Source organism: Strongylocentrotus purpuratus, unplaced genomic scaffold (genome assembly GCF_000002235.5).
Source record: "Strongylocentrotus purpuratus isolate Spur 01 unplaced genomic scaffold, Spur_5.0 spur5_scaffold_5, whole genome shotgun sequence".
NCBI lineage: Eukaryota > Metazoa > Echinodermata > Echinoidea > Camarodonta > Strongylocentrotidae > Strongylocentrotus > Strongylocentrotus purpuratus.
The window spans coordinates 3767254-3789934 of record NW_022145611.1 but is presented as its reverse complement, the minus strand read 5'-3'; the positions used below and the strand labels follow the sequence as shown (position 1 = coordinate 3789934).

Below are 22681 nucleotides of genomic sequence, written 5' to 3'. Positions count from 1 at the left end.
ATCATTTTTTGCTCAAATTTTCACTGACCTGTTTCTCTTTCTGCTTCCATTAAAACTAATGTAAGTTTAGGGTAGACTTCCCCTTTAAAGGTGTACCAGTATTAAAATCTTCTATAATATCTTGACTGTCCTGTCAGTATATTTTTAGTGATATTTTCGAAGCAACTCAGTTTTGTGCATAAACTAACAAATTTCAAAATCCCTTTTTCTGCATCTGGTACAACATACAGTATTAAATTTCTTTCTTACCAAGAAAGGAAAATGTGTAGCTGATCATATTTTCATAGGGCCTCCTGGTAATAATTTCCTATTACCATAATGCAAATCTTTGATGCTGATTCCTTTTCTTTAATAGCTAGAAAACGTTGTCCAAATATCCAATACAATATAATATACAGAATGGCCTGTAGTTGATCTACAATAACCAAAAATTCTGTATGAAATAAATACATGACTCACAAGTAACATCATCCGAAGTCCAACGCAAACTGACCTCAGAGTTTAATATTCATGAGTCTGAATCCAAAGTAATTGTCCTATATCACTAGCTAAACCAGTCTTTACTCCTCATACAGTAGGCCACATTGTCTTATATCACTAGCTGAACCAGTCTTCACTCCTCATACAGTAGGCCACATTGTCTTATATCACTAGCTAAACCAGTCTTTACTCCTCATACAGTAGGCCACATTGTCTTATATCACTAGCTGAACCAGTCTTCACTCCTCATACAGTAGGCCACATTGTCTTATATCACTAGCTGAACCAGTCTTCACTCCTCATACAGTAGACCACATTGTCTTATATCACTAGCTAAACCAGTCTTTACTCCTCATACAGTAGGCCACATTGTCTTATATCACTAGCTGAACCAGTCTTCACTCCTCATACAGTAGGCCACATTGTCTTATATCACTAGCTAAACCAGTCTTTACTCCTCATACAGTAGGCCACATTGTCTTATATCACTAGCTGAACCAGGCTTCACTCCTCATACAGTAGGCCACATTGTCTTATATCACTAGCTGAACCAGTCTTCACTCCTCATACAGTAGGCCACAAGAACTCTCTATGTATTGCTCTGGACTGAAAGTAACAGCTCCTGATCAGTTACTACATCGATCCACTAGTCCGCGGCCAATTGACCTCTGTATGTACTGGTCTGTATCCAAAGCGACAGCCCCTACTCCCATCAGCTTCCTCCTCATTCTTAATATTCAATGGACACTCAAAACCTTCCACCGGAATTTCTGCAAAATAGATCAATTAAAATATAGTTACAATATTACAAAAAAGTAACCTTTGCGCTTGGTACAATCAGGGACATGCTAGAGAATTCCCCCTTGCATGTTCATTCATACTTCATAGACTTTTGGCTGGATTGCTATAAGGATTTTCATGTTATCACAGTATAAACAATGTATATTCTGGTAGCTTTTAACACTTTTACGACCCTGTGACCTCTTTCACCAAAAATATAATTAGTTCATCCTTGCACCTACGGTGGTGGAGGTATAACAATGGCAGTACATGCCATCACATTTAGTCATTGGCAGGCTCATACTGGCTTTCTTTTTTGAGATTTTAAAGTGTGTAAGTACTATTAGTACCTTCATATTTGACCTGAGTAATAATAACATACCCCACTCTTTAATACACTATCGTGATAAAATACAGCTCAGGTATTCAGCAAGACAAAAAGAAGGTCAAAATGTATGAATACCCAGGGTTATGAATTACATCTAGAAGCAATTTCTGGAAATCACTAATAAACAGTCAATAACTAATTGTTTATGGCTCTGTATATAACGCCATGTGAGTGAGTTAAAATTGTTGTAATTGATGTATTTTTTGCTTTGTGATTGTAAATTGACATCTTGTAAAAAATTATGTAAATTGTGTAGAGAAGCCAGGCTTGCCTAGCACATGTGGTATTTCTGGTCTCATTTACCATACTTTAGCATGTTTGATTCTGTAAAATGTCTTTACTATTGTAATATTTGTACACATGTTACTGTTGGTGGATAAATAAATCAAATCAAATCACATATATATGTGAGACAGCAAGCAATTGAGCTTTTCTTCCTTTTCTCTTTCTCTTTTCTGTCCTTTTGCATTTGCTTAAACTGCTCCAGGCTGAGACTTCTCTACCTCCTTTTTAGCTATTCCACTGGTAGCACGAAATTAGAAGATGAAAAATGTACAAATACTGTCAACTAATATCCAAGATAATCACTATGAACATGACGGACAAAGAAAGCAGACAAAATATACAGTTCCTCATTCTACCCTCAACAATTGCTATGGTAGACAAAGGAACATCCCTTCACTGTCTGCTATTATGTAAAAATGTGTAGAACAGGTGAATATGCATGTGACACCTGTTCTACACATTTGTACATAATAGCAGTGAAGGGATGTTCCTTTGTCTAATGAGGAACTGTATATTTTGTCCGCTTTCTTTGTCCGTCATATTCATAGTGAATATTAGTTGAAGAGTAAGTTACCAATAGAGTCTCGGAGTAAGTACAACCTGTAGTCTTCAGCATCTCTCAAGTTCATTCGTTGAGCTAAGATACCACCTACATAGAGAGATAATAATCAAACGTAAGAAAAACAGATCATCAGCATCTCTCAAGTTCATTCCTTGAACTAAGTTACCACCTACATAGAGAGATAATAATCAAACGTAAGAAATACAGATCTCCAGATGGTTTATAGCTCTGCATGTTTCTTCGTCTTTGTTTTTCATCAAACAAAAATAAAATCACATAGAAAAGTACAAATTAGCACTTGACCAAAAGCAAGCATACAGGAAGTTGGAAACTGCCAGTGGTTTTATTTCAGAATTGTAACCAGCTTTTAATTTAGTGACGAGAGAGCCAGCCTGAGAAGAAAATGATATTTCTGTACATTAAGGGCATAAGGTAGTGCAGCGCATTGACCTGGCGCAGACCTGCCAATCTCTGGAGTTCAAAAACTGTATTCTTTAGTCCCAAAAGTTGTATTTTACTGACAAAAGTTGTATTCTTAAAAATAAACACGGATTGTTACGCGGATCAATGCCTCTTACAGTTTCTACCTACAGGAAGAATTTTTTTTATTGATCATTGGTTGAATATGCATGATTTCGTCATGACTGGTGTGTTCGATGAACCAATGAACATCCCCAAATTGCCGATGTGAGATGCTTGTAGGATACTTTACATGACAGAATGGACATTTTGCCATTGAAAATGGCGGACACACACACAAAACATTAATTTAAATTTTTTTTTTTTAATCGTACTGTCGTATTTACTTCTAAAAGTCGTATTAAATACGACTAAATCGTACTGATTGGCAGGTCTGCTGGCGTGCATATATTCAAGAAATTGTCATCCACAACTGCACCATTGTAAACTCTATACGGTATGTTTAAGGAATCCTCACCCTAATGACTAAGTGTAGGTTTGCTACAATATAAGATTATATTCCTCGCTATTGATGTACAATATTCTTAAATAAAAATGTACAAGAGATATATAAATGAAGATATTCTTGGCATGTCATGGGCGCAGCCATTTTCTTGATCATGTGATGTACTATGCAAACTTGTACATGTATCATTTCTGACTACAGCGTGGTGCATGATACATGTAAAAATTCGCCTGGTACGCCACATTATCAAGAAAAATGGCTGCGCCTAAGTCAAGTACAAATATTACTTTTTAGGCGATTGGTACACTTTAAAATTGATATGGATATTACTAATTTGGGAGGATATTATTTCTCCTCTCGACTGTTAGTAATTCTTGTGGCAATGTATATACAGAGTTTGATTTTTGATTTGTCACATAATTAATTTGGTTAATATAGCAAGAGAAAGAACAGAAAAGAAACATTCAAACCTAGGAAACTGCCTGAATACACAAGACAATACAAGGTGGAAAAATAATCCACATAGTTATACATATATTCAAAAAAAATTAAAAATAGGACAAACATACCGTTCTACAAATAAATATTTTTATAAATGTAATGCTTCCTGGGAGAAATTTCAATTATTTGATTGATCGATCTGTATTGAAAAACAAGTCAGAAAAAAAAGGGGAAAATTGATCCTATTTACTGGGTGTAAGCCAGAAATATGTTTAAATATGTTTAAATGTTAATACCATTGATCTGTACCTCGATCATAATATAAACAGTTGCAATCAATCATATAATTTTAGTTTTGCTGAAAAATCAAGATGCACTGTATCTAACTATCCCATAAATTAATTGTAAAGTTTGAATGAAGGAGATACATGTACAATCAATCCAAACTTTTTATGTTACTGGCCTGATGTTTTAAAATTGAACATCAAATGTTGAAAACAATGTCCACAAGATTAGATAAATAATAACATGAAATACTTACACACTTCACTGGCCAGCATACCAGGCAATACAGGTAAAGTCTTGAGGCTAATACAGGTAGGATCTTGGCTTACTGCAGCTAGCACAGTAAGGAAGCCCTGTGTCTCTCTAGTATTGTCCTCTTCAAATTGCTTCAAGACACAAACTGTAGAGGGTCAACATAATTTTAAATAAACACATTTTAGGCCAGAATTTAGGCACCTTAAAGCATGGTCTGAACTCCCACATTAAACCATTGCACATCCATGCCCATATGTCCAATGAGCAGACAATTATTGCTTGTACGCATTTATTTCAGCTTCTTAATGAGCAGAGAAGTTATGCTTGTACGTAAATGTAAATGTAATACCTTGTAATGTAAAAGTGTCACAACATACTTAGTTATGTTAGCCCTCCTTTATTAAAGTTTTCCAATAATTTTATTTATTTACAACTTAGGAATATACCCCCCCCCCTTCCTTCGTCGTTCTTCGCTTTATTTTCTTTTTTCTCACCAAGGATTAAATCCGAGAGTGCTTTTCAGGAAGTGGACTGATTTTTTTTAATTTTCAATCTAAAATAAAACTAGAGAAGCACAATTAAAAATCCGCAATGAAAATAAATATAAGAGAGACAGGAAACATAATCTTTGCTCTCCTCTCATCTCTGTTGTCTTTGTTCAACCCTCACTCCCCTCTCAGCTGTTGGCTATTCCTGCTTCTACTGAACTAGACATCGTAACCTGCTCACCATCACCACTGAAAATATATTGTAACCAGCGAGCAATCGAATTGTGTAAATTTTGAATCGTGTTGCAGAGATTTTCGGGGTGCAGATTACACGATTTACATGATTCGACCCGAGTTGAGGAATCTTGTAATTTTACACGATTACATGATTCAAAAAATTTCACTTAGTTAGCAAAAGACAAATAATGTAAAAATAGATCGTTACACGATTCCCGCGAGCAATCAAATTGTGTAATCGTGTTGCTGAGATTTTCGGCGTGTACTGTACATTCACCTAAAATTTAATTAAATTATAATAATATAGTTGGAAGAATTTAGGAATTGATCAGATCATTTTTCCCAATTGTTATCATTAATACTGGTCTGTTCTCACTCAAACTTGGTAAGATTACAGGGGTATCATTAACTGTAGATCTAGCATTGAAGTCACTACCTTAGCACCATTTTCTCTCATCTGACCAATGTTACCAAGTCCCTTTTAAGGGTCTATATACATCCAACTTACTTGCACTGCTGAGGGTAGTAAGGTAATAGCCACCCTCCCCGGATAGCATGGAAGGGTCCAGAAGTCCCCACATGTAGTCTGCTTCAATCTCCATGCTTATCATTTCACACTGCACTAACACATAGATTAACATGGGCAAGAAATCTGGCAACAATAAAGAGAGAGAGAGAACAAGATTACTGTGACTGCAGCTCCAATATGGCTCAGCCCATATATATGTTCAATGATCCTGTGACCTCCTGTGACCTTTAGCAAACCCAAACCTATTTACCATTGGCATATTTACGTTTGACATATTTACCTCTGGCATTTTTACCTCTGACTTTTCTTACCACTGGTATTTTTACCTCTGACATATTTACCACTGGCATTTTTTTACCACTGGTATTTTTACCTCTGACATTTTTTACCACTGGCAATTTTTACCTTTGACATATTTACCACTGTCATTTTTACCTCTGACAATTTTTACCACTGGCATTTTTACCTCTTGACATATTTACCATTGGTATTTTTACCTCTGACATTTTTACTTCTCACATTGTTAGGTCCCCCTAAAAAATCTCTACTCTCTTACCATTTTGTAACAATTGGTAGACCATACAAAGAGGAGAAATCTTCTAATCCATGATATTTTAAGGGATTTGGAATGAATCAAAATATCAATCTATTAAAAAGGGTACTGATCTCAAATCAGGTTTGTTACCCTATATAAATGCATAATTTGTGAATTGGTTCTGGAAGTGATAGCAATTAATAATTTAGTTTTGGTACCTACAAAGACTTAACTACCTTACAATTATTCTCCCTAGGGCAATTCAGGTTCTTTTAGACCATGATATAATTTGGCAGTTTATGTTTCCAAATCATTCACAATGATTATGATTGTTTTGGTATGAGATTGGTTTTTTCATATTAAGGAAATTCAATCAATGCAAAGGGTATTTAATTAGAGAGCAATTTTTCCTGTGACTTTTAAAAGCTTGATTGTCATGCGGGTTATAGTGTCATATATGTTTTTGATTTTTCAATCTAAAGATACCTAAGAAATTTGTTACACATTGGCAAAAGTACGACATCATCAGTCGTCACTCTCACTTTCATTGCAACACGTTAACGAAGGTGTTAGCAGTTCATCGTCTTTTTGTGCTTGTATTCAGCAAGGTTATTTGTGTCCCGTCACAGAAATTGAATAAAACCTACACTAGTAGGACTATCTCATTCTAACAGGGCTCATCTCGGCTTGTTCTCTAATCTAGCCAATGATCAACCATTCTATTCCTAAATACCTCAGGTAACATTGTGTTCTGGCAGTAACTACTGTTTGTTTGTATTTTTGCATGCTTTATTTTTATTTTGTCCTCATCTATATCACTTGTGGTTTCATAATATTTGGACATCTTTTCAAAATCATCTAATATTTTCAGTGCACTCTTTAAATCTATTGAATCATTAAGTGTCATCTGCATATGGGGGGGGGGGGTTCTCTGTAGGCCCAAGTCAGGTGTAAAAATGAGGCGCCCTCTAGAGCCTAATGTATGATAAAGAGAACAAACATTAGCCTCCACATTCGCAACATATTTCTGCTTCTATTTCAGGAGTGAAATGTGTTTTGGATACAACATACATCATATTTTTTATTTTCTTATCATTTGCTAAGCTGTGACAATTCATCGAAATAAAAGTAATATCATCATACAAGAGTAGAAAGAGGAAAAAGATCAACAAACTACCTCAATAAAAGACAAACAAGACAGAAAACAAAACACAACAAGAGAACACAAACATGATAAAGTTTGGCATAAACTGCGAGCCTGAATAACGACAGGCCCAACAAGCCACTGAAATACTAGCGTAATTATTTACTATATCTAAATGGTAAAGTGGAGTAAAATGAAGAACAAAGACATATATTAAAGAGCAAAACCAAAAGAAAATTTTATAACCACACTTTGAGAAACCTGATATACAGAGGTTTTGCTCTCATCAGTCTTGGTTGTTAAAGATAAAGAGACCACTGATAACCTTTGAAACCCCTCTGTTACCTCTGACAGAAGTCAGCAACCAATTCCATCTCTTACTGTGACTTTAATAGGCTTTATACCCCTTTCCATTTTGGATTTAGACTTTTACCAAAGTCTTTTAAATTGTTCAATATCCTAATGATTTTGTGGTTTCAATTTACATGCAGCTATCAAAAGGAGGACAATGAACGGAACTCCATCTAAAGGGGGGAAAAAAGTTTAAGGAAACTTTAATTTTCACATTATACATGTACATACCATCCGCTCCCATAGAATTTGCAACTTCTTGTCCAGTGATTCTGTCTCGGACCTGCAAATGAAAACATCATTTTAAAAAGCTGAAAAAACAACAGAATTCTTAGAGACATTATGCTATTTGCGGTATATAAATATCTTATTATTATTATTATCATTATCATCATTATTATTATCATTTTATATTTCCATAATAATGTGTTTAATACAGTAAATTTTAGCTTGCGGGTGTAAACAAAATAAGTAGATTGTGGGGAAATGCCAAAGTTAGGAGGTCAAATAGGGGTCAGATCACCAAAGATTCGCTCACTAATCGCAACGCTACACTATGTCTGTCTTAGTGTTTATATTCATAATATCTTGTGTCCATTTTCGTTTATAAAGTGCCCTAAAATATAACAGGTAACTGAATTTTTAGGGTAGTGGACCTCGGATGAATCCTGTCTTGTCCAAAACTGTCCAGCCTCATCCACTTTTTGTACATGTATCTAAGCTGCCTGGTGAGGGTGAATCAAATTGGATGAACTTTCTTTAATCTTTCAGCAAGGGCCTTGGTATAAAGCAAATAATTACTGTTGGTGAAGGTGATGGGACAAACTATCACTTCCGAGGCGATCTGGATGTAGCTATCTTACCATCGCCTGAAACCAAAAGGTGATTATTTGCTTTACATTCCACATCAGAAACATTCCACTTCTTCCGTCATTTTAGAGCAACATATCATCAATTAAAAGCTAGCAAACGGTGTACGATACGTACAGTGCATGCAGGTGGTGTGACCATAGTTCGCGCGTGTCCAAAGTTGCGTACTAACACTAAAAGCGCTTAAAGAGGAGAGCAATACACAGCGTATTACAAGAAAGTGTGTTGCACTCTGTAGATAGTACTTCTACCTACACAGTACAACAAACTTTTCTTCTCCCATCAATGATGGGCGAACTATCTTTCATCACGTGATTTACTTTTGACCAATCGTAGAGCAAGATTCTTAGTACCGGTATGAGGAATATAAAACCTACTATCAACTTGAAGTCAAATTCATTTGATGAATTGCCTATCAAGTGACATTTTATCTTTACCTTTTGTTGACCCTTTTTTAAACAGATATTAAGATTATCTACCTTCAGCTGACCAACGTCTTCAATATATTGAAGCCATCAGCTTATGAGCAGAGCTTTATAAAGAAACTTGATTACTTTGGGTGATTTACAGACATTTCTTGATGTTATTTTTTCTTTTATTATTTTTACTCATTTACTTGTATTCTTTGTCATTATTATATGTTTGTGGAAATTACATAAAATCTTGACCAGAATTAGCACTAAAATCCTATACAATGAAATTTCTAAGTCACTTTTTTTTAAAACATATAGACAATACATGAAAGAAGTACATTATTCTGTTAGAAGCAATTCTCCCTATCCTAAATAGCTCTCTGAATCCAAGTACTTGTACATCAGCTGTTTGCTGAAGGCTTGGGTGGTCCTCTTGTTGACAAGAAGTGATTCTGGTTCCGACACATGTACATGCTCGATTCCAAGTAGAGTCAACTCCTCTGGCTAGCTAGATGCAAGATAAATGTGGATTCACTGCACTCAAAGCCATACAGGTATGTTGCATATACACGTATATAGTTGTGCAAGATGCGCAATTCGAATCCATGCAGAGTCATGTTGAAAACGTCTGTTTGACTGATGTTGGTTCCGTGACAGTGAATGATATATACGGGCATTCCCTTGCTTACTAACTACACAGTGAATGCGCGATACCTCAGCGGTAGATTATGAAGTATTGATATGGAAATATAGATAGAGCCCTGTTTTTAGAAGCTTATAGAGGATTGTCTCCCGATAACAAGAAAACGGCACAAATGGATACACGACCCAAAAACATAATGCCTCTGCATGGTTCTACCTTCAGTGGGTGAGGGCATAAAATGAATGATATTTCTGAAGGGATATAATAGGCTTTCTAAAAACATGTTTCAAATCAAACTCCTTCTCACTTAATATTTGAGGTATTTACTTACTGATTTGTATATTGCTTTTACAATCTTGAGCAGTAAATCCAGTTTGTTGAGAGGGGAGTAAGCCTCTTGAAGCTGTAAGAAGAGCTGTCGAATCTCATCTAGATCTTCCCCTTCGGGTGGCATGTAGTTCGACTACAAACAAATGATGACAAAAGTAAACTAATCCTTTAAAATAACATTAATTATTATATCAATCTGAGTGTATTCTTATCACACAATATCATCCATCAATTATAGTGTGACACTAACAAAGACTGTTTGACCTGACTGCAGTATAAAGCAACTCACATCATGTCAAATCCAGCATAACAAACATAATATTCACATACTTGCCAACATTTGAAAATTAAAATATCTTACTCTGAGGCACTTGATGGAATATTAAAAAAAAAATTAAATGTTACCCTTAAAAATTTAGAATGCCAAGAATGTAACGCTGATAAATATAGAGTCTAGACTATTCATACTTAGGCCTGTATTTCTAAAATATACAATCCTTTATACAAGTATGCACTGTTTAAAAAGACTCCAATTTAGAATCATATTAATGAAAAATAGTTTGAAAATATATATTGACATTTATTTATTCTAATTTTCAGACTTCAAGGTTAAAGCTAAAACCATGAAAGGAATTTCCTTTAAATAGTTGATTTAGGAGCACTCCAACAAAAGAAAAAAGTACAAATCTTAACCTAAATTTCATGGAAAGTAATTTACAACTGACAACAACACTAGAAATGATGTATGATAAATCTTTCAAACATTAAAAATTAATATTCTGTTACATATTTTCCATGTAGACATTGCTCATACAAATTTGGTTTGGGATCCATAAAGTAATGTTACATCGTTTGTGTAGACTCCACACATATATACAGGAGAGCCACGGCACGACCTTCACCATATGCTATGCAAGAGGTTGTGGTGGGGAATTCTAATGCTCAACTTTAATCATTGTTCAAGCTTTATCCGACTTAATTTCATTAACTTCACTACATTGTATAAACGTGATAAATGATACATTAAAAATTGAGAAGAGGATTTCATAGCAACATCTAAATTATTCTAGTTCCAACATCAAAGGTTCCTTGCAAAGGATAGTCGCCAATTTTTTTCCAAATATTAGTACCAATATGACCTAGAAATTCTCTAAATTCTGATATTTATCAAATTTTATTATAGGGATAAGGAATGTGGCATTCTACAAACAGGTATCCGTAAGGTGTCATTCTTGCTTTTTTTGTCAGAAGTTCCTATACATGTCAGTAAAAAAAATGGTGCCCTCTGTTTGTTCCAGGTCATGACTGGAAAACTGGTGAATATGCAACAATTTTCCTGAATTGTTGAACAGTTAGAATTGTGTTACCTTTATTCCTAACTCCTCAGGGGTCCTTTTCTTTGCTTGCATGATATTATGATCCATTAAGGCCATTGATCCATTCCTAATATGAAGAAAGATACAGGACATCATACCTCATGTTTCAGTATAACAGAGAGGGAAAAGTGGATTTGTTTTTGTTTAAATAATCACCTGTCGATGTAATAGGATGCATGTTCATAAAAAGCCCTTTAAAAAGTTTGGAAACTCAACACCAGTAATCGATGAAATCTCTCTTGTAATGGCATAATCATCACAGTCTTCAGTGTTAGGCTTGAGTCGGTACGGTCGATCACACCGGGACCCGACCCTTGCCGTCGGGTCCCGATTTCGTTTTTTGAGAATCGACGCTCCGAAGAAAAAAAATGAAATATGTAAGAAATTGCAGTTTTGCACACCACTAAAATCAATCCACCTTAAAACTTAAGTATTTAATTGTTACCAATCATATTCTAGCTCATCCTGAATTCTTTGTCCAAGTTATGTATCTGATTATGGAAAAGTAGTTGTCTTTCCAATTGTGCTCTCGTAGTTTTTAATGATTTGTTTCTCGTTACGATCACGTCTTTGTTTGGGTTCGTTCTGGCACGCATTACAGCTGACGACAAGGAGCACTGCGCATTTTTCCGAGACTAGTCTGAACTTGCCTTGCAACAGCTATCTGTATCGAAACTTCTTGTGATTACCAAGTAATTTTCAGCTTTTAAAAAAAGCATGCGATGTTTAAAATAAGAGATAAATAACCGTCGGGACCCGGTTTATGGAAATCCCGAAATGACTCAGGCCTATTTAGTATCATTAGAAAGTGGGTAAATTCCTTTTTTAAATGATACCTGATTTGCTGTGATTTTTTTCAGTCATGGAATGTGCAGTAGCTCCAACTAAGGGGCAAGGTAAAAAGTCAAAATACCGGTACACTGATTTTGTTCGACTGTGCATTCAAATTGCCTGGGCCTTTTGAACGGATGTTAACCTAGGCACAATGCTGCAGAAAGTTGATGACCAAACAGTAACAAATCTTGCCTGACATGTCACAATACTGCATGAAATATCGTACCGTAACAAAATATGGCGATCGAGCTTTCTCAGTAAATGTCCCTATCCTTTGGAATAAATTACCAGCGCACTTAATTCATTCTCTTGACCAATTCAAGTCCTTGCTGAAAACTCACCTTTTTAATTCATAAACAATATTCTGCAGTTGTGAGTCGGTCAAAGGAAGTGCATGCCGTCTTATTTTTTTGTTTGTTCGATCATATGTTTGATCCTATGTTTGACCTCTTGTATGTATGTTTGATCTCACTCTTATCTTATTTTTTATTATTATATATGCATGATTTATTGAATAAAGAACAGATGTATAAGTTGTGTGTTTATTATAAGTTTTGGTAAATAATTGTTTAGTCAGAATATGGTGCACTTAGAGACACCAGTATTAAGCGCCTTATAAATATTGTGTATTATTATTATTATTATATTCATTAGATTTTGGCATTCATGGATGACCAGTTAGGAACAATAGCCCCACTGTCACACTCTCTTGTTAGTGTCAAGGGAAGAAGAGAGTTCAGCATAACAACATCAGTGCTTACCAGTTCATTTTACAACTTTTCACAATTGACCCTGCCCCTTGTTCTGATGTACTGCTCACTCCATGGATACAAAATCATAACAAATATGACATCATTTTAAATAGGAATAAACACCGAAATTCAATGGATAACATGACCAGAAACTGGTTTGAAAACCTTAAAAATTAAATCTGCTTTAAAGGTAATACAAAGTTTCGCTATGGGGTCATGAATTTGATTCAAATGAACATATTGGAAGCATATGCAATTTTCCAATATTCAATTATCGTTGTCGCGGTTGAAATGGAGTTTAAAGTGATGAAATTGTAAATAATAAAGTCTTTATGTTTGAATAGCTCCCTCTCAAGACTGATATTACTTTAGCTTTGAAACAATATTTCTTGACTACAATCAACCGATTTGCTATTCCCGTTTGGAAATTATATATCAGAACTGCATATTTTGAGATTTTCATGGTCGCAGCTACCATGGAATGGCCTTAGGCGCGCTATTTGAAATATTTGAAATTTACCATGAGCACCTGTAAATTCTTTATTCTTCAATTTCTTGAAAGCAGAAGTGTTTTAGGAGCTAAATTTTCTAGTGCTTATAATAAAGAATAAAGAATTACTATCCATCTAATTTTCAAAATTTCCCAACTTTTGCATTACCTTAAACAGCCTCAAATGCCCCCAAACACACAATTTGGGCCAATTAAAGGGGATATGAGCATGGTGATTTGTATTTTTATTAATATTTGTGATTTGACATGGAATGACCCAATTATTAAAATTATCAAAGTTGAGCTCCATGCAACAGTAAAGTAGACAAATTGTTTGTTCTCCGAGTCATAGTAGTACATCTTACCTGTTATATTCATTGATACAGCTCATGCCTATATCTGACTTCAAGGGTTCCAGGACACACTGATGTAAAGCGCTCTCAACAATGGCTTCCAAACCTGCTAGATCCAACTCGTCCATGTGCTGTATTTAAAAAAAAAAACCATTTCATCAAAGTGTGATCTCTGTACCGGCTGTCAAACACTATACTGATACATGAATGAATCCTACAATGTACAGTGTAGTGTAATACTGAAATATTACTATTGGTGTGTATACTAACCCTGTCAATGACAGCATCAATCTCTGGCTCTCTTTTGTTGAGAAGATAATTCTTTGTACCACTCATGAATTGTCTGATGCTTCGAAGTACAATGTCAGGTTTGTCAGTCTCGCATTTCTCTTCCTGTGTCCTGATAAATCCATTTACCAGAGCTCCAAGACCAATGCTTGTATTTGCAGCCACTCTATACAGCAAGGAAAGAAAAAATTATTATTATTATTTTATTTGGCAGAAAACACATGAAGTGACATGATATCAAAATACAGATTTGAAAATAATTAATTGATAGCAAATCACACACAAATACATGAACACTGGGTGCACCCAGTTGTGCTGCCAGGCCTTAGGCAAAGTTAACCAAATAACTATAGTCCGCAGACCGCCCTCACCTACATGTATATCCCAACCAGATGCAATCAGTGTTGCAGATTTATGTGACAAGGACAATCTAAGAGATACATGTACCACATTCAAATAATTAAAATGCGCCGAGACAAAGCCTACAAATTTCCCGAGATGTTGAATCACACACCAGAGACTCTTGAACACACCAGCAGAAAAAAGTGGCACAATATGATCATTAGGGAAAATTTTGTATCCGGAGTGTGATTCAACCCTAAAAAAATCTATAGGCCTATACATGTATTTAACATAATACATATATAAACAACATGCAAAATGTGACATTACAACAGTGTTAATATTGCACAGATAGAGTAAATGCATATACCGGTATACATACAATTAAAGGAAAGTTGCATGGACGTTGAAAGAACCGACTCACTGAATAGTGAAACCATACATGTAGAAACATAAGGCGATAAAGGTCATTCAATAATATACTGACCAAGTGAATAGGAAATTATTAAGTTAAGGTAAAATCTATGGAAAATATGTATCGACAATTTATAAGTCATACCTGCTGTGGCATGTTGGCAGACCAGCTTAAAAAACATTCTTCTAATAATTATATTGCACTGCTAAACTAAATATCTGAGATTTCATATTAGTATTGAAAATTTAAAGTAATGACTGAACTGAGGGGAACATTCAAATATAATGGAGCCTTTATAATAGCATTTTACTTTACCACTAAAGAAATCTCTCTTCAAGGGATATTACCTTTGAGATGTCTTACTATGATCTCTCTTCACGGGATATTACCTTTGAGATGTCTTACTATGATCTCTCTACAAAGGATATTACCTTTGAGATGTCTTATTATGATCTCTCTAAAAGGGATATTACCTGAGAGATATCTTACTATGATCTCTCTACAAGGGATAGTACCTTTGAGATGTCTTACTATGATCTCTCTTCACGGGATATTACCTTTGAGATGTCTTACTATGATCTCTCTACAAGGGATAGTACCTTTGAGATGTCTTACTATGATCTCTCTTCAAGGGATATTACCTTAGAGATGTCTTACTATGATCTCTCTACAAGGGATATTACCTTTGAGATATCTTACTATGATCTCTCTTCAAGGGATATTACCTTTGAGATGTCTTACTATGATCTCTCTTCAAGGGATATTACCTTAGAGATGTCTTACTATGATCTCTCTACAAGGGATATTACCTGAGAGTTATCTTACTATGACCTCTCTCTACAAGGGATATTACCTTTGAGATGTCTTACTATGATCTCTCTACAAGGGATAGTACCTTTGAGATATCTTACTATGATCTCTCTTCACGGGATATTACCTGAGAGATATCTTACTATGATCTCTCTACAAGGGATATTACCTTTGAGATGTCTTACTATGATCTCTCTACAAGGGATATTACCTTTGAGATATTTTACTATGATCTCTCTTCAAGGGATATTACCTTTGAGATGTCTTACTATGATCTCTCTTCAAGGGATATTACCTTAGAGATGTCTTACTATGATCTCTCTACAAGGGATATTACCTGAGAGATATCTTACTATGATCTCTCTCTACAAGGGATATTACCTTTGAGATGTTTTACTATGATCTCTACAAGGAATATTACCTTTGAGATGTCTTATGATCTCTCTTCACGGGATATTACCTTTGAGATGTCTTATTATGTTCTCTCTTCAAGGGATATTACCTGAGAGATATCTTACTATGATCTCTCTCTACAAGGGATATTACCTTTGAGATGTTTTACTATGATCTCTACAAGGAATATTACCTTTGAGATGTCTTATGATCTCTCTTCACGGGATATTACCTTTGAGATGTCTTACTATGATCTCTCTACAAGGAATAGTACCTTTGAGATGTCTTACTATGATCTCTCTTCAAGGGATATTACCTTTGAGATATCTTACTATGATCTCTCTTCAAGGGATATTACCTTTGAGATGTCTTACTATGATCTCTCTTCAAGGGATATTACCTTTGAGATGTCTTACTATGATCTCTCTTCAAGGGATATTACCTTTGAGATGTCTTACTATGATCTCTCTTCAAGGGATATTACCTTTGAGATGTCTTACTATGATCTCTCTTCAAGGGATATTACCTTTGAGATGTCTTACTATGATCTCTCTTCAAGGGATATTACCTTTGAGATGTCTTACTATGATCTCTCTACAAGGGATATTACCTTTGAGATGTCTTACTATGATCTCTCTACAAGGGATATTACCTTTGAGATGTCTTACTATGATCTCTACAAGGGATATTACCTTTGAGATGTCTTACTATGATCTCTCTACAAGGGATATTACCTTTGAGATGTCTTACTATGATCTCTCTACAAGGGATATTACCTTTGAGATGTCTTACTATGATCTCTCTAAAAGGGATATTACCTTTGAGATGTCTTACTATGATCTCTCTTCAAGGGATATTACCTTAGAGATATCTTACTATGATCTCTCTACAAAGGATATTACCTGAGAGATATCTTACTATGATCTCTCTTCAAGGGATATTACCTTAGAGATATCTTTCTATGATCTCTCTACAAGGGATATTACCTTTGAGATGTCTTATTATGATCTCTCTAAAAGGGATATTACCTTTGAGATGTTTTACTATGATCTCTCTTCAAGGGATATTACCTTTGAGATGTCTTATGATCTCTCTACAAGGGATATTACCTTTGAGATGTCTTACTATGATCTCTCTTCAAGGGATATTACCTTTGAGATGTCTTACTATGATCTCTCTTCAAGGGATATTACCTTTGAGATATCTTACTATGATCTCTCTTCAAGGGATATTACCTTTGAGATGTCTTACTATGATCTCTCTACAAGGGATATTACCTTTGAGATGTCTTATGATCTCTCTACAAGGGATATTACCTTTGAGATGTCTTACTATGATCTCTCTACAAGGGATATTACCTTTGAGATGTCTTATGATCTCTCTTCAAGGGATATTACCTTTGAGATATCTTACTATGATCTCTCTACAAGGAATAGTACCTTTGAGATGTCTTATTATGATCTCTCTACAAGGGATATTACCTTTAAGATGTCTTATTATGATCTCTCTTCAAGGGATATTACCTTTGAGATGTCTTACTATGATCTCTCTACAAGGGATATTACCTTTGAGATGTCTTATTATGATCTCTCTACAAGGGATATTACCTTTAAGATGTCTTATTATGATCTATATAAAATGTATTTTACCTTAGTATTGCTTCTTGGATGTCTGTGCTGGCATCTCTCTTCTTGCTCTTTCCTGATATCCTATGCAGTTTCTTGGTGGCCCCACGCGACCCTTTTTTAGCTGTGACACGAAGGAAAATGTATACAAATGGAACATTACCGGTATGTAATATTGTATTAATTATCTTGAAGATTTAATTATATTGAACTATGTAATACAATAAATTTATTCAAATGTAGATTTGTGACAAAGTGCATCATGGACTGTACTAAAGGAAATGAGAATATTTGATTTGTAGATCTGTGTGATGAACATTAGCATACATTACATGAATGTTGGCACTGACAAACATGTCAGTTATTTGTTGTATCAGAGACAGGATGTACATGTATACTACATGTATCTCTATCTCTTTTCAAACTCTTTGCAGAATATTTGGTAAGAAGAGCATTGATTAGCTAAGATGAGAAATTTTAATTGATCTGAAATCTGTGATGTGTTAATAACATCTCCCTTAGAGGTGTCATCATCCACTCCTCTTATTTCTGCTATTCATTAATATTTATAAACAAGTATGAATTTGAAATGTCTCAAGATATACTGGTAGGCCTAAGTCCAAACGGTTCCCTGCCCTGTCCCTGATCGTCATGCTGAAACCCGGGATTGAATTTTTGATTTTGGGTATTTCAAAATTATCTTCCACAATGATATTTTGTTATACAGAACTTATAATATACAATTTACAAATTGAATTTCAATTTAATTAAATGTACAAGCTGTAGAAATAAACAGATATCATTTCCGAGGACGTTAGGTCTTTTTTGTGGCTCTAAACTTGGAAAGAGTCAAGCTTTGTGCTATGTATGTCGAGCATGTTCAGGACGGAATTAAAAATTTGACCCGCCTACGTCTGAGCAATTTTACAATCTAGGCTACCACACACTCCTGACTTGCCCAAAATGCTGATCAGACTATTAAAGGTACTATGTCCCTTTTGCAGCCAACCTCAAATTCTGTAGAACTTTGCAGGAATTATGAATATGTCATGTATGTCCTACCTGTGAAATTTAAACGTTAGCAGTGTCCTAATATTCGAATTACGCAAGGAAACCCGTTTACTTGCTAGACTTCACTGTCGGACACTATTGAGTGACTGACTGGCTTTTTTTTCTTCTTTGGTAATAACATACATAAAATGAGCTGTAAAGGGTACATGAGCATTTGTCTACATCAATAACCCACTTCTTGTGATGGCCAAAATTAAACTGATTGAATCTTTGCCCAGCATAAAACGTATGACCATTCGGTACAATGGTCTGAAAATCAAGACTATTACTTATTGGCTCTATAGCTCCTAAGTCGATTTGACAACTAATAGTCATTATTTTCCCACTTGAAGACATTTTCAAGCCTCACCTTTTTTAGGGAAGTTCTAAATTAGCATTATCTTTCAAATGCAATTGAATTTTAACATTTTCATTTTTTTGGCCTGCAAATGGGACATAGTACATTTAACATTACAATACAATTTTATAAATAGGCATTAATTGTCAAAATATCCGCAAATAATGGCTTGCCCAAGATATTATGATAAAGGAAAAAAAATAAAAGCACCTCAAAAATTTGAAATTTTGCAAACAAAAGTTAAGAATTCAGTCACAGTCTTGCAAGACATATAGCAACCGCTACATGCAAGCAGTTTACTTTAATAGACTGCTCGACAAGATGAAAACATTAAAGGTACATACTTTTAAAATATACCAATAGATTTTGAAATGTTCCCACTTTTAAAAAAATCTACAAAGTTGTGTCATGTTACTGACCAAAGATTTCATGAAGCAAATTAATAGTAGTTTTATCTTCACCATGGCTTCAGTACCATCTCTTATTAATACATTTTAATTTCAGTTAAATATCAACAGCATTATTACATACTATAAAAAGAGAGGATTGGATGTGACATATGTCATGCTGGAATTGCCCTTAGGAAAAATGGATTGAAACTTACCAAGTAATCTGAGCTTGTTGAAATTTGAAAGGCCAGATTTATTCCTTTTAAAGTCCTTCTTTTGTGCTTCTCTTGATTGCTCAAGCTCATTTGCTTCCACTGTACTGAATTCAAGTGACTGGCTGAGAAGCAGGTGATTACCATTTTCATTTTCTGTGAAAGGAACACCTGCAGAAAATGAGCTTGCTGGATTTACTTCACAGTCTGACTGGGAAGAATTATCCAACAAATGTCCCGCTTCATTCGTTAGAATGTCTTCAATTTCATGATCAGAAAATGTGTCCTCCTCTCCTGACTCCACATCATGCACTCTAATAAGTTTTGGTATTGATATTTCACATAAAGTCCTGTCTGGAAAATTAGACATGGGTGCCATTTGGTTTGATGTCCTATTATTGTTATTTGATGGAGAGCTGTCTGTTACTGCCTTGATCCCATAATGAACATCTGTTTGCGTACAGTCTGTCATAAGTGTATGTGACTCCGGAGTAATACCTGTGTTTGCAGGCGGTTCCTTGTTCTCACTAGTGCAAAAGAGGGGATCAAATTCTGGAAGTGCATGCCAGGCTACAGGCTCCTGTTTAGTACTGTTATAAGTAGGTAATGGCTGCAGGATGTTTTGGATTTGCTCTTGTGCCCTTGGGGCAGCAGCAGCAGCAGCAGGAGCAGGCTGCTGTGAGTCAGCGTAGGATTTAGATTGTCTATAACTAGCAGGTGGGGGAGGGGTCCTGTAATTATCATGTTTGTGGGATAAACACTGTTGCTGCTGAGTAATCAATGAGGTGACACCACACTCTTGTGCTGGGTATATATCCTTTGTCATGCTTTCACAAGCTGGCATTCTATATCCTTCATGATTTGCTGGTTTCTTGTTTTGTTTTGGTGGCAACTGAGGCTGGTCATGGGGCAAACAATATTCCACATGTTCTGAACTAGGTTTGACTAGAGACCAAGTGTACCTTGCAGGCAAGGATGGCATCATGAAAATGTTTGAGGATTGCTCTCCTGTTGGAGGGGGAGGAGGTGCACATTTAGGTGGAGGGTAGCGCTGCTCACTTGTCGATGTGACAAAATCAAACTCACTGGCACTGCTAAAGCGCATGTCCTGACGGTCAAACTCTGATAGAGGTCTGTGGTAGCTTGTGATTGGATTCATGCTACTCTTTCTATCTGCCAACAAAGTCTGTGATGAGCTGCTTACAGGTCTCTTAGGATCATCCTTATCAATGGTATTAGCATTTTGATAAATGACTTGTGGTGTAGTAATGATTCCATACATGCCACATACATCTGGTTTACTTGTGAACCCATCTTCAAAAGAAGTAGCTGATGTTACGTTCAACTGATCACGTTGCTGTCTCACAGAGCTGGCTTCTGACAGGCTTTGCTTTGAGAATGGCATTGAAAAGGTTGGAGTTTCAACACATCCCTGGGTAACATGCATTAAAGAATCCATTTCAAATGCATCTTTTGGAGTTGGCAAAGTTGGAGATCTGCTGTGTGCTGATTTCCAGAAATCTACAACAACAAAAAAGAATTCACAGAGTAAATAAAATAGATGAAATAAGACATGGGGGGCACCTCTTCAACACTAACAGTAACATCAAAGAGAGAAGTAAACTTCTACACAATTTGTAGACTTAATGACTTTGTGACTTTTTTTTTTTAATGCTCATCTTCATACACACATTTTTCATGAATCCATAATAAATCTCTAAATAAAAGACAACTTTTTTTTGTAGGAAATAAGTAGAAACTGTTGGATAGTCATATACATGTAAGGCTGAATATGATGTCATTACCAGCGCTCAAATACACGGGGGCTGTGGGCGATTCGCCCCCGTGAGCTCCATAATCGCCCCCGTCAGGTTGCTCACGGGGGCGATTGCAAAATTTAAAATCACCCCCGTGGAATTATAAAATAAAGATTATCTTTTCTGATATAACTTTAAGACAATTTTGAGTATCAATTTTCAAACCGAAATGGAACTTAGATGGCGCTTTCTCTCCCATCTCTAACTTGTATGAGTATTACTGATACAAATAACGGAAGCTCGCAGTGCAGCAATTGCGGCCGTCAGCAGTGGCTATACTGCGCGGGTAGTACCGGTGTGTATGCTGATGCCCAATATCTGCTGGAGCTGGAGACGATCGCGCAAGGACTGAAACATGGAGAAGTTTTTCGTTGTGAAAAGTGTGAATCCTCTGAAATCTGGTGATTCTAAAAGACCATCAAATAATGTAACTCGACCAGTAAATCAATATTGAGAAGAAGAAGACCAAAGATGTTGCAGGGGCGGATCTAGGCAGTTTAGGGGGTTTAACCCCCCCCCCCCCCCCCTCCCCCTTTGGGCTGCCAAGTGAAAATGTGAAAATGCTATCATGTGTCCAGACCTACATAATATTAGTAGATGTCAGTAGATGCCAGGAAAACATCACTAACGGGGGTTCAAAAAAGCACCAAAAAATCGCCTCGCCGCTATGCGGCTCGTACATCGAAATTTGGTCCCCCCCCCTCACCCTTAGAAAAAAGCTAGATCCGCTTTTGTGTTTTGGAAGGATATGGTAAAGACTAAAAGTAAAGAAAGAATGTAAATAAGGTTGCTCAGAATAATGAGGAGGAAATTATGTGCAGAACGGGAAGAAGTGCAAAGAATGTTATCACAGGGATAAAAGTCAATAACAGCCAGCCCTGATAACAGCTATGTAACAAGTAAATTTCTAAGAGGGAAAATGCCGACTTAATAAATGATAATGATAAAATACCAAGAAGTTTCATGGGTACCAATTCAATGGAAATGTGTATTAACATAAGAGCCCGCGTCAGCACTAAAAGAGCCCCCGTGAGCCTTCTCACGGGGGCTCTTTTTTTTTGGAAGAGCCCCCGTGGACAAAACTTAATTTGAGCCCTGGTCATTACATGTACATACGTAGCCATACATTCCATACATGGCTTTCATTTTGTTTGCATTCATTCTAAAGCAACTAATTCAAGATAATGGCAATTATAACAAGTGGTACAAAGTTTGGTTACATTTCATAGTTTATAT

The 22681-nt window shown here is 35.8% G+C and overlaps 1 protein-coding gene across 2 annotated transcripts in view; it reads right to left on the bottom strand.

Moving 5' to 3' along the window:
* Nucleotides 1–462: 462 nt before the first annotated feature.
* LOC100892488 (protein sprint) overlaps nt 463–22681 on the bottom strand; it is a 53042-nt gene continuing 30823 nt past the window's right edge. For both annotated transcript variants that reach the window (XM_011681774.2, XM_011681772.2), the window contains exons 8-18: nt 19632–21149; nt 17644–17743; nt 14017–14200; nt 13759–13877; nt 11309–11384; nt 9943–10074; nt 7917–7968; nt 5635–5778; nt 4403–4546; nt 2508–2582; nt 463–1250 (exon numbers count right to left, since the gene is read on the bottom strand). In XM_011681774.2, the coding sequence (XP_011680076.1) occupies nt 1114–1250; nt 2508–2582; nt 4403–4546; nt 5635–5778; nt 7917–7968; nt 9943–10074; nt 11309–11384; nt 13759–13877; nt 14017–14200; nt 17644–17743; nt 19632–21149 (2681 nt within the window). In that variant the 3' untranslated portion in view covers nt 463–1113. The remainder of the gene's footprint in view (nt 1251–2507; nt 2583–4402; nt 4547–5634; nt 5779–7916; nt 7969–9942; nt 10075–11308; nt 11385–13758; nt 13878–14016; nt 14201–17643; nt 17744–19631; nt 21150–22681) is intronic.